The sequence below is a fragment of the Balaenoptera borealis genome (genome assembly GCF_965194805.1).
Source record: "Balaenoptera borealis genome assembly, chromosome: 14".
NCBI lineage: Eukaryota > Metazoa > Chordata > Mammalia > Artiodactyla > Balaenopteridae > Balaenoptera > Balaenoptera borealis.
Genome location: NC_138875.1, coordinates 41,043,030 through 41,057,439, shown reverse-complemented (window position 1 = coordinate 41,057,439; position 14,410 = coordinate 41,043,030). Strand labels below are relative to the sequence as shown.

The following is a 14,410-nucleotide window of genomic DNA, read 5'->3' as shown; positions in this document are numbered from 1 at the left end:
TGAGAGCCGTGAATAGAGAGATTTAGTTCCCTGTACAGTGGGAAGCATCCCTGACAGCAAAACAGAGCCTGAGCTGGGGGAGCCTTAGTTCTCCAGATTCTTTGTAGGTTTTCCGTTTCCTCCATTCCTAAGTTCAGGGATAATCTATAGCTAGGTACATAAAGGGTGACGAAGGAACTTATGAAAAAGTGGTATATAATATGTTTCTGATCTCATGATGAACCTCTACAGTGGCTCTTGCCCAGACGTTCTTCCAAGAATCTCAGAATTTTTCACAGGCTTTTTTTTCACAGCACAGCTGTTCAGGATCATTGGTGTCATGTGTTTCCCCCAATATTCCTGTACTCACATGAGAAAAATTTGGAGGGAACTACGGAAAACGGCTCTTCCTTCCTTCCTTAAGCAGCCTTAAACTTCATGACCCATCTTTTCAACCTTTTTTGTTATTATCTTCAACTTTCTCGCCTATCTCTCATTGCATCTGCTAAAATAGTTTAGTCAAGTATTATACCTTCTCCTCCCTGTGCCCACACTAAATATATACATTTAACCATGATGAATTTAATCACTTCCTGTCTTAATTATTGGGAGTAATTTACTCATTGATAACAATTTAAATCTTCTTACTTTGCCAGGTTGTAGAGGTACAAATGAAGAATTAGTTATAGCCCTGCTGTTTCAAGGGCCTTGTAGCTCACTTCCTTAATCTAATCAAGGAGATAGTTTATAATTACATAAAACATTTAATAATAATATATAATGTAATTAATGTCAAAATGAATGAGAACTGTTATAAATTAAGAATACCACACTTAAATAATTACTGTTGACAATAGAAGTATAAACCCCACGTGGATAATTGTTAGCTAGGAGTTAATTAATCCCTGTTTAAGAAAATTAACTGAAGTTAATTTTAGCAGTGATTCATACAAACATCTATCCTGCAAGTGACTTTCACTTATATGTTGATATTTGTTAAATGTTCCTCAAGAAGAGATATTTTTCCTCAGATGAAATGATTTATTTTTCCAGTCCCCCCTTTGTTTTCTCCATTATTTTGTTGAGTGCCTGAGAAGGCTATGAAATAGTAAGTTTTTGTAGGATGTGGCCTAACCAGCAAGACTTACATGTCCGCAACCTGAAGTGACAAAGATAGTCACGTATCCCGGTTATCTTTTACCTCCCTCGTGTAGGCCCTTCTGAATCACCCCAGCCTTTGTAAACCTGTAATTGGAAACGTGTGGGCAGGTGTCTGCCTCCCTGCCCCATCGGGCTTAGTCACTAAGCAGGACCCTGAGCGTCTCCCCACAGCCCTGATCAGGGACCTGGCTCTTCTATATCTTCCTGCATGGAAAGCCTCAGGCACCTGGGTCACTACTTCTGATATTTGGGAACCCCTGGGCATTGTGTTTTTGTGGTTATAACTGCAGTCTTGCTATCCAGATTGAGAATTATCTAATCTAACTTTCTTGTTTAGGTGGTAACTTTGGGCCCAGGAACCAGAGCCAGCTCTCTAAGTCCGCTCTTTCCTATTCATGAGGCACAGCCATGGCACCCTCATTTCTCACCTGGCCGATGAAACAGACTAATAGTCTCCCCACAAACATCCTCACCCCATCCTGTCTGTTCATGCTGCGTGCAGAGGGAGCTTTTAAACGTGCAGACCTGACCGTGTCACTTCTCTGATTAAAACCTTTCCTCTAAACAAGGACCTACTGTGTAGCACAGGGAACTATAGTCAGTATCCTGTAATAACCTATAATGGAAAAGAATCTGAAAAAAATATATATGTATATATAACTGAATCACGTTGCTGTACACCTGAAACATTGTAAATCAACTATACTTCAATTAAAAGAAAAAGAAGCCTTCCCTCTAAGGCCTGCAGGACCTGGCCTCTGCCTGCATCTCCAGTCATATCTCAGATCATTCCCTGCCCACCCCAGCCCCTAGTTCCGCTCGTATGTTTCCTCAGAATCAAGTTGCACTTAGAGAGGCTTTCCTGACCTCCTGCGACCGGGTCATGTCCCTCTGAGCACCTCTCAGAACACTCTATACTCCCACAGCTCTCCCCAGAGATTTACCTGTTTACTTGTCTATTTAATGACTGTCTCCCCCCACCCTGCCCCCCAGACAGGCACCATGACTCCATCAGGACTATTTGCTCACCATCATCTCCTCGGTGTCCACAGTGCCTATCACACAGTAGACAGTCCAGACAGTGAAGGAAGGAAAGAATAATCTACCAGTCAGCTGATCCATATTTCTACTCCTTGTCTGCACAGACTTCCTAACTAGGTTGTGTAGTGTGCATAGTCGGCTCATGGCCTCAGGTATTGGATGTCATGGTGAACCTGCTGAGTCGTCAGTAGCTCCATTTATTAAGTATGGAGTAGGTGCTTTAATTATCCCTATTTTATTGATTGAGCAAAATGAGACTTCGCATAAACCTAGGGCTTAACCTCTTAACTGCTATGTAGCTCATGTCTGTCATAACTTTACCGTTAAGGGGTCTGTAATGAAGACGGAGTCTGGATGAATCCCTAGTTCATGTTCGAAGTTATGCAGTTGTCATCTCAGAAGGTTATGTTAAGATTTAGAATTGATACAATGTTCTTAATCTGAGATAACTATTGTTTTTCTCATTTTACACAGAAGGAAACAGAGGTTCTTATTTAAGTAGGGATTAGGCGTCAGATTTATTACACTCTAAATTCTTTGCTCTTTCTGCTGCTCTTTAGAGTTCTGGCTAAGATTTCTCAGATGTTGCTGGGAGCAGTGAAATTTTCCCTGACATTCACTCTCTGACAGCCTCACAACTCCCTTATGCAGAGATGCCTAGGGATCCATTTATAGACTAATAGCTGTAAAGATACTCTAATAAAATAAGATTCTCTCTTATTTTTAGATGACATCGTACCTTCTAATCATAATCACTTAACAACCCCCAATGGCTTCATTTTTATAAAATGAGGTTTGAATAAATAGTTCCTAATCCCCCACCTAGCCCTGAGTCCATAATTCTATATCAGGTGTTAGGAAGATACCTATTTCTTAGCCATATTGCATGAAAGCCACAAAGACATCAAACAAAGATACCAAGAAAATTTGTTGAACAGCAACTCTTTTCAACTACCAGACCAGAGAATCATGCATTTTTCATTTTAATTATAGACAGGACAGAATATTATAACTTTCAAAGATACGGGATTCAGGGATTAGATTGCTTTGATTCTTAATAAGCACTTTAAACTGTCTAATATTTTGGGGAAGACGTATTGGGAGACACAGTGTTTGTGACACAGCCGTATTTGACTGGTCTAAGGTACTAGAATATATCTCACACCTTAACCACATGAGATTCTGTCAAACTCTGGACATAAAGCAATTTAAATTTGGATCAGGTTGGGTGAATCCACAGTCCTGAATTGTTCTCTCAGTAATTCCCTTCTAGGATTTCTTGCTGTGGGTGAAAAGAGGGGCTTTGAAGTCAGGCAGACCTGGCTTGAATCTTGGATCTACCTCTTAATAAGCTGTGTCATCTTGATCAGTTCATTTAATATTCTGAGCCTTAGAGTTTCATGTCTAAAATATGCTTAATGACATCTCATAGGGTTGTTATGAGGATTAAATGAAATAAAATATGTAAAGAACCTGGCATTGTATTAAATAGACATAAAATGGTAAAATGTTGTTTTTCATTGGGGTTGGCACTACCCTCACCTTTTTTTACTCAGAATCAAGTTATATATGTTTCTGACCCTAAGATTTGGTTCATAAAATCATGGTGATCAGATAGGAGTTCTCCACATATTTTTCAGATTCTCTTTTTAGCCCAGATATTTTAGGAAGTGTATTAGCAGACATGGGAATGATTGGTGTTCTGGTGTAGTGGGACACAGAGGCCTTTTTTTCTTTCACAGTTTTCATAGTCCTGATTATGCCATTATTGAATCAGTCAGGTCTTACCAGTTCCAATGGACAAGAACCATTTCACTACTATTTGTCTTTCCCTCTCCGCTATGTAGGGAGCCCTTTGGATTCCCACGTTTAGTATTTAAAGAGCCCCTTAATACTTACACCCTGACCTCCGTTACTGGGGTCCCAGGACAGAGCTAATCATAGGAGTCCTAGTAGCTCCGTGTCAAATTTTTCCTTCCCTAGAGAGACTGTCCTTGTACCTGTTGTATGGGGGCAAATTGGAAAGACATTTGATCACCGTCCGTCACTTCTCTGGCATAAGCACCATGAACTAACCTGATCTGAAAAGTTTCTTGTCTTTGGTTTGAGGAAGTGGACCCTTTTCTGCTTTTTAAAATCAATTATGTACTTTGGAGGCAGGAAAGCCTTGGCTTAGGAGCATAACCTCTATCTGATCTCTCTAGGATAGCTGCTGATTTCATCACCCATTCACTCTCCCTTTCTCTTTTCCTCTTCAATTGCCCTTCCCTCTGGAAACCTTTTTTACTTAGACCGACCGGTCTGGTAAGGGTTCTGTTTGGTCTTGGCGGCTCCAGTCCAGCATTCTCATCTAGCTTGACCTCATTTCCCACCTCCTGAAAAAGAACTACATAGAGACTGTGATAATCTATAAGACAATTTGTTTCTGCCTTTGAAGAAACCCCACAATTTTCCGAACCCGAACAGCTATTGCGTATTCTGTTCTTTCTCTCTATTGAGGTCTGGATTTAATTCTCTTGAACTACCTTCTTTCTGTTCCTGATCCTTAAGCATGATTAGAGAAAAGGAGACTTGAGCCTGACGGAGAGCTGCTTAGAGAAGCGTGGTAACGTGCCTTTGACTGAGCCTGAGCCCAGAGGCTCTCCCCTAATTCCTCGTGTAACAAAGGAGAGGCAGTTCTGGTACATTCTCTCAGGAAATAAAAAGGCTTCCTAAGTGAAATGGGTTTGTGAGTCAGGGAGCCTCACTGAAAGTGCTCAGTAGGTATGTGTTGAATGAATATTGCAAACCAAGATTGCCTTCCATCTGGATAATGCCAGCTCGCAGTTTTTTCATGTTATTTTTTAAAATTTGTTTTATTAATTTTCAGACTTTTTGAAAAGACCTCTAGAGAGTTATGTGAAAAAATTAAAAGTACCAGTTCACGTAATTCGAATGGAGCAACGTTCTGGATTGATCAGAGCTAGGTTAAAAGGAGCTGCAGTGTCTAAAGGCCAAGTGATCACCTTTTTAGATGCTCACTGTGAATGTACAGTGGGGTGGCTGGAGCCTCTCTTAGCCAGGATCAAACATGACAGGTAATTTTCTGGAGTCTATAAATTGTTTTCAGTGCGTTTGTCCTAAACTGTGGTAAGTTGCAAAATTCCATGTTTTTAAATAAATGTAAAAATATTTTCCTTTAAAATACCCATGAAGAGTACTCTAAACTAAATATGAATAAGACCACGTTCTAAAGTCTGGAAGGAATGTTTGCAGACTGTCTTGTTAATGAGGATGGATTAGGAAACATGTTAGGATGTATACTGTATGCTCTCTTCACTAAACGGGAGCAGAACAGATAGATACGGATCTCAGGGAAGGTAGGATAAAGCCCTTTACTTGTCCCTGCTCTCTAAGGCTGACACTGGGGCGTGAGCAGGTCATCTCCTCTCTGTCTGCATCCTTACTGGGACTGTATCTCTCAGCCAGTAGCACAAAGTAGAAGGGGGTGGGGATCCTGAAATGCTTGATTGTATATGGAAAAGGACTGTAATCTTGGATAATACAGATAGAACATTGGGAGCAGCGCAAGCTCATGGTTGTACTCTTTCATGATGCAAAATTTTCAAAGAATTACCTACTGCTGGGCTTGGCCTTAGCTCCTAGATATGAGAAGACAACCTAACTTCAGTCTGCAAGACCTATGTTAGTTGAATTTCTGCTTGTCATTGAAGTTTGAACCAGAGGCTGGCTGTGTCAACTTAACATTAAGGTTTAGATTTCAGCAGGATAAACTTTTACTAGTCAAGTAGAGCATAGTGGGAGCCAAAGTCATTGCATCTATTCTGTTTGTAAGCAAATGCTGGACCTACATCTCTCCCGTCCCACCCCCCCCAACCCCCGTTTTCCCTGACCCGGGATCGAACCTATGCCCCCTGCATTGGGAGCGTGGAGTCTTAACCACTGGACCACCAGGGAAGTCCCCATCTCTCCCCTTTCAAAGATGAATTGCCTGGGCAATGAGAAGATACAGTAGCTTTAGGAAGAAGAACACTGCCTGAAGAAGAAATAGGATATTTCTGTAAATTGTTTTCTATATGTAACAGATGACTGATTTAGGAAGTGTTTGCTTGCGTAAAGACAATGTGTAACCTTTATGAAGCAGGAGCCTGGACCCATGGAGAGAAAGCAATGTGAGGTGATGACAGAAATATGAAAGGGAAATTGGCTGAAATAACAACCACAACAACTTCCAGTTGGGCTGTGTGGTAGATTAGGTATCCTGAATAACGTTTCCAACTGAAAAAGCTAAGTGCTGGATAAATACAAAACACATTTTTTAAAAAAGATTTATTTATTATTTATTTATTTCATTTATTTTTGGCTACGTCGGGTCTTAGTTGCAGCACGCAGGATCTTCATTGAGGCACGCAGGATTTTTCATTGCGGTGCATGGGCTTCTCTCTAGTTGTGACGTGGGTTTTTCTCTCTGTAGTTGTGGCGCATGGGCTCCAGAGCACGTGTGCTCTGTAGTTTGCGGCACACAGTGTCTCTAGTAGAGGCGCGAGAGCTCAGTATTTGTGGCGTGCGGGCTTAGTTGCCCTGTAGCATGTGGGGTCTTAAGTTTCCTGACCAGGGTTCGAACCTGTGTCCCCTGCATTGTAAGGTGGATTCTTTACCACTGGACCACCAGGGAAGTCCCCAAAATACATTTTTAAATGCATCACCAAGTTGGCAGCAAAGTAAGAAATTTTGCAGATCTCAGAACAAAGTGCAAACAAGTAAAGCAGTCTGGGCACTAAAGCCAGCTTTCACTTGTAGGGTTTCTGCTGAACTTAGGTGACACTGAGCTTCTGCCTTGAAAGACAAACAGATGGGAGGATGGGAGCCAAGGCCTGGGCCCTGCCTGCAGTGGGAAGACAAATAGCAAACACCTGTATAAAGCTAGGCTCCTGATGTCTGTACTTCTGTGTTAGAATGAGAAATGAATCCCACCACACCAAAGACAACTTGGCTGTTTCAACCTTGGTATGGGGTGGAGGAGGGGATCTCCCCTAAGGGTTTGTAAGCAGAACAAAGAAAAGGGGTACCAATTCAGCTCTTTTTATGAGACTGGTATAACGTTGATATGAAACCAGAACAGATGTGGAAAATTTCTCAAACCCACTCATGAATGCTAATACAAAAATCTCACAGCACCAGCAAACTGAATCCAACTGAGATTTATTAATATATCAACATATATATATATATTTATATATAAAAGTAAAACATATCATATAACATATCAATATATGTAACATATCATTACTACTTGGTTTAGTGTAATATTACAGAACCAATTCACATAATATACCCTACTAACATATTTCTGAAACTGAGATTAAAACTCTGTCATTAAAACTCTGTAATCACTTTAATAGATACAGAAAAAAGTGTTCATTTATGATTAAAATGAACATTGATTTATGATTAAAAATACTTAGTAAACTATTATAGAATGGAAATTTACTAACTTAAGAAGCTAAACTAATTTAATTTAGCTACACACACACACACCCTTAACTAGCAAACATCATATCAATAGAGAAATGCAGAAAGTATTTTTTGGAAGATATTGCACAAGATAAGAATGCCCTGAATTATTACTGTTACTCAGTATTATTAGAAGCCTTAGATTTTTTGCAATAATATAAGAAATAAATAAAGGGTATAAGAATTAGAAAGGAAAAAAAAAGTGCTGTCAATTGCAAATGATGTGTTTTTTACAAAGAAAAGTAAACTATACACAAAGTAGTAGAAATAATAAGAATTTAGCAGTGTAGCCAAACATAAGATCACCATAGAAAAGTCAGTTGCCTTCTCCATACCAGCAGGAAGAGTTAGAAAATATAATGTAAAAAGAAGAAAAGAAATGATATCATTTATAATAGCAATGGAAATCATAGGCTATAATTAGGAATATGTTTAACAAATGATGCATGAAATAGAAAACTGTTGAAATTCATTGGAAAATAATCTTGAGTGGAAAGAAGGATAATGTTCATGGATAGAAAAGTCAATATAAAAATGTCATTTCTGGGCTTCCCTGGTGGTGCAGTGGTTGAGAATCTGCCTGCCAATGCAGGGGACACGGGTTCGAGCCCTGGTCTGGGAAGATCCCACATGCCACGGAGCAACTGGGCCCGTGAGCCACAATTACTGAGCCTGCGCGTCTGGAGCCTGTGCTCCGCAACACGAGAGGCCGCGATGGTGAGAGGCCCGCGCACCGCGATGAAGAGTGGTCCCCACTTGCCACAACTAGAGAAAGCCCTCGCACAGAAACGAAGACTCAACACAGTCATAAATAAATAAATAAAAGAACGTGAATTTCTTTTTAAAAAAAAAAAATGTCATTTCTCTCCACATTGATCTATATAAATTCAATGTGTTTCTAATTGAAAATCTCAACAGAATTTTCTTGGAGAAACTGGCTGATTCTAACATTTATCTGGAAGTACACATTTTAAAAAATAGCTAAAATACCCCTGAAAAAAGAGGAGTCAAGTACAACTGGGCCTGCCCTACTAGACATCAAGACTTATTTTAAAGCTATTTTAATTGTGGCAGTGACGTGTTGATGCAGGAATTCACAAATAGACTAGTGAAACAGAGCCACTCCATGTTTCTATGAAAACTTGATTTATGACAGAGCAGGCACTTACGATTACAGCAGAAGAAAAAAAAAGACCGTTAGATAAATAGTGCTAGAACAATTGTTCATCCATAAGGAAAATAAACGAAGTTGGATACTTATTGCATGTAATACCCAAAATCAGTTTCACAAGGATTAAAGGTAAACATGAAAGGCAAAAATATAATTCTTTTTGAAGAGAATATGGGAGAATAGCTTCGTGATTTGGGAGTAGGGAAAGATTTCCTCAAATAAGACACCAGTCAGATGGGGAGGATATCACATACTCTAAAATGTGGCTCCCAAGGGCTCTGAGCAGAGGGCACTGTTTCTTAGAAGGGGCTGTGGGCATGTGTGTTTTTTCAAGTTTATAAAAATCACAATACCAAAAGAAAAATATTTCAGAGTGTGTGTTCAATTTGTATGAAGAAATACAAACTGCAGGAAAAATACTCTTCTAATCATTAGAAAAGATAAATTTTTTAAATCCAGAGATACTATGTAACATTATTATAGTAACAAAATTGCAAGAAAATAGCATCCAAAGTTGATAGTATTATAAGGAATCTGTATATAAATATACATATAACACTTTTGGAAAGCAGTTATGAGTAGTGCCACAAAAAGTTCTTTCCTTTAATTCGCTAATCTCACTCCTGGAAGTTCACTCTTAAAGCAAAAGTAAAATATTGTATATATGAACATGGTCACTTAGTATCTTAGTAGCAAAAATCTATAAGAAACACAAATGTCCAGAAGTCATTTATTAAGAAAATTGTTAGCTTAAAATTATTAAATATGTAGTCATTAGAATTATTAAACATATAGTCATTAAAAGTTATTTTTGGGGCTTCCCTGGTGGCGCAGTGGTTGAGAGTCTGCCTGCCAATGCAGGGGACACAGGTTCGGGCCCTGGTCTGGGAGGATCCCACATGCCGCGGAGCAGCTGGGCCCGTGAGCCACAACTACTGAGCCTGCGCGTCTGGAGCCTGTGCTCCGCAACAAGAGAGGCCGCGATAGTGAGAGGTCCGCGCACCACAATGAAGAGTGGCCCCCGCTCGCCACAACTAGAGAAAGCCCACGCACAGAAACGAAGACCCAACACAGCCAAAAATAAATCAATAAATAAATAAAGTGTAAAATTTATAAAAAAAAAAAAAGTTATTTTTGAATACTGTAGAAATATTTGAAGTACTTTTACGTGTGGCAAATATATAAAAGTATGAATGGAAGAGGGATGGAAGGTTATTTTCAATAAGTTATAAATAAATATAATAAATAATTATGATGCTAGCTTGGTAGGATATAGCAAGGAATTTTTTCACCATTGTCCTTAACATAATAGAATGTATTTTTATTTTAAAAACACTTAGTATACACTTGTTATATAGTTGTTACGATAGCCCTCAAAAAAGAAGGTTTTAAAACATTTTTAATTTGCTTTTATGATTTTAGGAAGACAGTGGTCTGTCCTATCATTGATGTGATCAGTGATGATACTTTTGAGTACATGGCAGGTTCTGACATGACCTATGGTGGATTCAACTGGAAGCTCAATTTTCGCTGGTATCCTGTTCCCCAAAGAGAAATGGACAGAAGGAAAGGTGATCGAACTCTTCCTGTGAGGTAACTGATTTGTCAAACATTTTCCCTAATGTGTTATTGGCAGGGGATTGTGAAGCTTTGGGGATCATATTAGAAGGATTATACGTGTATTTTGAAAGACACGAAGGATTTGTGCACCATATATGTAGTTAAGAGCCATCTTTCATGTATATCATTATTTCAAAGAGGGACTTTTTTCCTCTGATGAATTAATAAAATTCGAATTTTTCATTTCTATAAATCTAGTGCCTGTGAGAAATGATGGTGACATGCATATGTTCTTTCATTCCTATATGAACAACATTTTGCAGATCTATAATTTATGCTTTAATTCAGTTGTTAGGGAAAATAATATTTAACTTAAACCATCCCTTAATTAATTGTAAGTGCCAATATGTGAAAATAATACCTAAAACTGGGTAATAAAATGTAAAATGTAAGATTTTAAATTCAGACATGTACCATCTGATAAGGTTAGAAAAAGCTTGTTTCAAATATAAAAATAACTAGAATTGACAAAAGTATAAAAAAGGATTTCCATTAATGCATTTCTGCTTCTTCTTTTGTTCTATATTTGGTCTTATATAGATTTTTTTCAGAAAGGGATAAAAACCTTCATGCTATTCAGGACCTTTAGATAGAGACCTTGAGCCTTCTGAGCCATCCTAGGATTCCAGTTGCATCAGCCTGTTGCTTCTGTAGTAATTAAGAGTTCCTGCAGCACCAGACTTTTTAGCCTTCTCCTCTCCAGGAGAGGAGAAGGCTTCCCAGATCTTTCTTCCTTTGAATTAAGTCCAGTTCTGACAAAGTTGAAGAGCGGTTTCACTAATTCTTTGCTCTTTCTCCCTAGCCAACCCAAGTCCTTTCCTAGTAAAGGGACTTTGCCACTCTTTTGGTGACAGTTCAAATCACCATCTAAACCAAGGGTCACTAAACATTTCATACATGATGGACTTCTTTGAAAAACCTGATAAAAGCTTTGAGTCTTCTCTAAAGTGGGACTGGGGGTGGGAGGCAGGGATGCACATGTGCAAACAGAAGGGTTTACATACAAGTCTAGGAAATTTAGAGAGATCCCCAAACCTAGGTCAAGAAACCCCTGCACTAAATGATAGTGCTGGGTGTCAGCCTGTTTCCTTTGACTCCTAAGATATTAGACTTTCTCATTCTTTTTTCTCTTCTAAAATCAAAGTAAGTCCTAACTTCTTTGTGGAAACAACTATTTCTACTGGAAAAGCAAATGCTGCCACCCTCACCAGTGCATGGAATGAGTATGTTTTAGGGTTACATAGGTAGCCAGTTCATCCTAAAATATGATCTCCATAGTGTCCTCTGTCCCTGGAACTTAATTACGGTCTCCTAGTTGGAACCCAGTTTTTCCCCATATTCATTCTTCAAGGAAACCAATATTTGGTATTCATTTATTTAAATCCTCCTTCATTATCATTTCTCTGCTTAATTCTACCTATTCCCACCCACTCTACATACCTAGGCCATGTTTTGAGGCAGAGAATTTACCATACTTGGTCAGGATGATGATCTCCTTACTTACGAGGAGTATATTGATTTTATTCTGTACTTCATCTCCTTCCTTAAAGGTTGAGGGAAAGGGCTGCATTGCTTTCATCCTGTTTAGTCTTACGTCTTTGCGATATTTGCCACCCCTTAGAACCTGGCGTGTTAGAGCTGCTAACATGAGTCTAGTTGGTTAATGTGGTCAACTGCATTTATGGTTGCTTGGAACTATGGAGTAGATACACAGTCAGATGGAGAGGATTATGAGAAATAGCTTCAATTTAAGGAGTTTGAGGTAGAAGCTCAGTCAGCACCTGAGGATCAAGAAAGGTACTGAAGACAGTAAGAGCCCTTGGGACTGGGCAGGAAAGGGTGTCCAGGCAGAGAAGGGTGTCCAGGCAGAGAAGGATGTCCAGGCAGGAGCTGTGACAGCACGAGTGGGGTGCAGGTCCAGCATAAAAACAAAGAAAGCCCTGGGAGCCTGTGAAAGTTTCTGAAGAGTGTGAGAATAAGCATTTATTCTGTAGTTACAAACAGTTATAAAACTACTTTTAAAAACAAAAACTGATAGTAAATTTTAAATTGTTACAATTAACGGTATAGTATTATGATTGAATTTCAGAACACCTACAATGGCAGGAGGCCTTTTTTCAATAGACAGAGATTACTTTCAGGAAATTGGAACATATGATGCTGGAATGGATATTTGGGGAGGAGAAAACCTAGAAATTTCCTTTAGGGTAAGTTCCCTTTGAAAAAAGTAATCTGTATAAACTCAAATATGGATATGCTTTAAATATTTATGTTATCTCTAAACAAAAATTAAAAAGTGAAATTAATATGAGTTTAATCAGACTTCACAGCCTTCAGCCCATAAAAAGTTTGGTGATACTATTAAAGGTTCATTATAAACTATTTTAAGCAAATAATTCAGTTATATTACTAGTCCACCTTTAAAACTTATACAAGATTCCCCTGTTGTCTTTAATTTGTTACTTTCAAGGAAGTAATTCAAACTCTAAAAATAAACAAAAATAACACATAGTTTGTAGATGCTACTTTGTTACTTAACTGCCAAAAACATAATTTCACTTTCTTTAATATGCTTTGTCCTTCTGGTTTGAAAATTGTTCTCTCTTATTTAAACCTGGTCACTTTACCAGCTTTATATTTTTCCGTAAAAAGAAAAAGGCAAAAGAATTCTGAAATTATTCTAAATTAATGTAACCCAGTCAACCTTAAGTCTTATGCATTTCCTGTTCACAAAAATCAACATATTTTTAAAATGACGTAGTGTATTTCTGAAAATAATGAACTTTAGACACGTGGCCTATAGTGGAAATCACACTGAACTGCACTGAAGTCTAACCCGGCTAGCTTGCTGTGTTCCTGGTAGATAGCTTTGCTCTTTATAAAAGGAGAGTTTTGAACTCCAGATCATCTTGGAGATCCTACTTAGCTGTATCACTTTTTGATCCTGTGAAAATGTTAAGGTAGGCACACTGAATATTTAACAAAATCAAAATTTTTCAAAATGTATTTTAATTGAAAATAGTAGATTTTTGACTTACGGAAAAATGTATTTTGAAAGGATAATTTCGTTAAGGATGTGAAACCACAGTTAATGATCTTTCTTTTACCCCTTTTCTGTTTTTATCCTCACAAACACCATAGAGTGTGCTCTCACTGTCCACTGAATAACTCACGAGTAATCAAGTTAAGATTCTTAGGTTCTGTTTAATGTACAGGTTGTGACAGGTTTGGAGAAGGAGGAACAGATAGGACTCTGGCTAAATACTGCATGGTCAAAGTTTTTTGACCACGAACCATATTAATAAACATACACACAACCCATAATGTAAACATTTCATGAAACAGTATGTCCTTGCTAGTACTGGTTGCAATTCATCAAATTTGAATTTTATGACCCTTGTAAGAGTGACGGCCTGCAGTTAGAGAAATACTGCTGTGGACCTCAAGTCTTTTCTGTATTTTGCATTTACCTATCTTTCTGAATTTAACCTTCAGCTTCTGGTTTGATCAGAACCAAAAATTGAGGAAGCACTGGCTTTGGGACCATATAGCAGGAGCTCCACTGTACGCCCTTGAGTCTGTGAAATTCCAGCTATGAAACTCAATAGATGTGAACCGTTTTTTTTTTTTTTATAATTATCAGTGTTTAAAACTGGTCTTCTTTGCTGTTGTTTTCAGATTTGGCAGTGTGGAGGAACTTTGGAGATTGTTACTTGCTCACATGTTGGACATGTGTTTCGGAAAGCTACACCCTACACGTTTCCAGGAGGCACAGGGCAGATTATCAATAAAAATAACAGACGACTTGCAGAAGTGTGGATGGATGAATTCAAGAATTTCTTCTATATAATTTCTCCAGGTTAGCATTATTTTGCATTAGAAATACAAAACTAACTTTCTTGGTCTGATCCTAATGCATTCTGA

General features: G+C 38.4%; 1 protein-coding gene across 6 annotated transcripts in view; it reads left to right on the top strand.

Moving 5' to 3' along the window:
- Nucleotides 1-14,410, top strand: part of GALNT1 (polypeptide N-acetylgalactosaminyltransferase 1) — a 127,111-nt gene that overhangs the window by 91,586 nt on the left and 21,115 nt on the right. For all 6 annotated transcript variants that reach the window (XM_082354314.1, XM_082354315.1, XM_082354318.1 and 3 more), the window contains 4 exons: nucleotides 5,051-5,258; nucleotides 10,289-10,459; nucleotides 12,576-12,693; nucleotides 14,165-14,345. In XM_082354314.1, coding sequence (XP_082210440.1) covers nucleotides 5,051-5,258; nucleotides 10,289-10,459; nucleotides 12,576-12,693; nucleotides 14,165-14,345 — 678 coding nt within the window. The remainder of the gene's footprint in view (nucleotides 1-5,050; nucleotides 5,259-10,288; nucleotides 10,460-12,575; nucleotides 12,694-14,164; nucleotides 14,346-14,410) is intronic.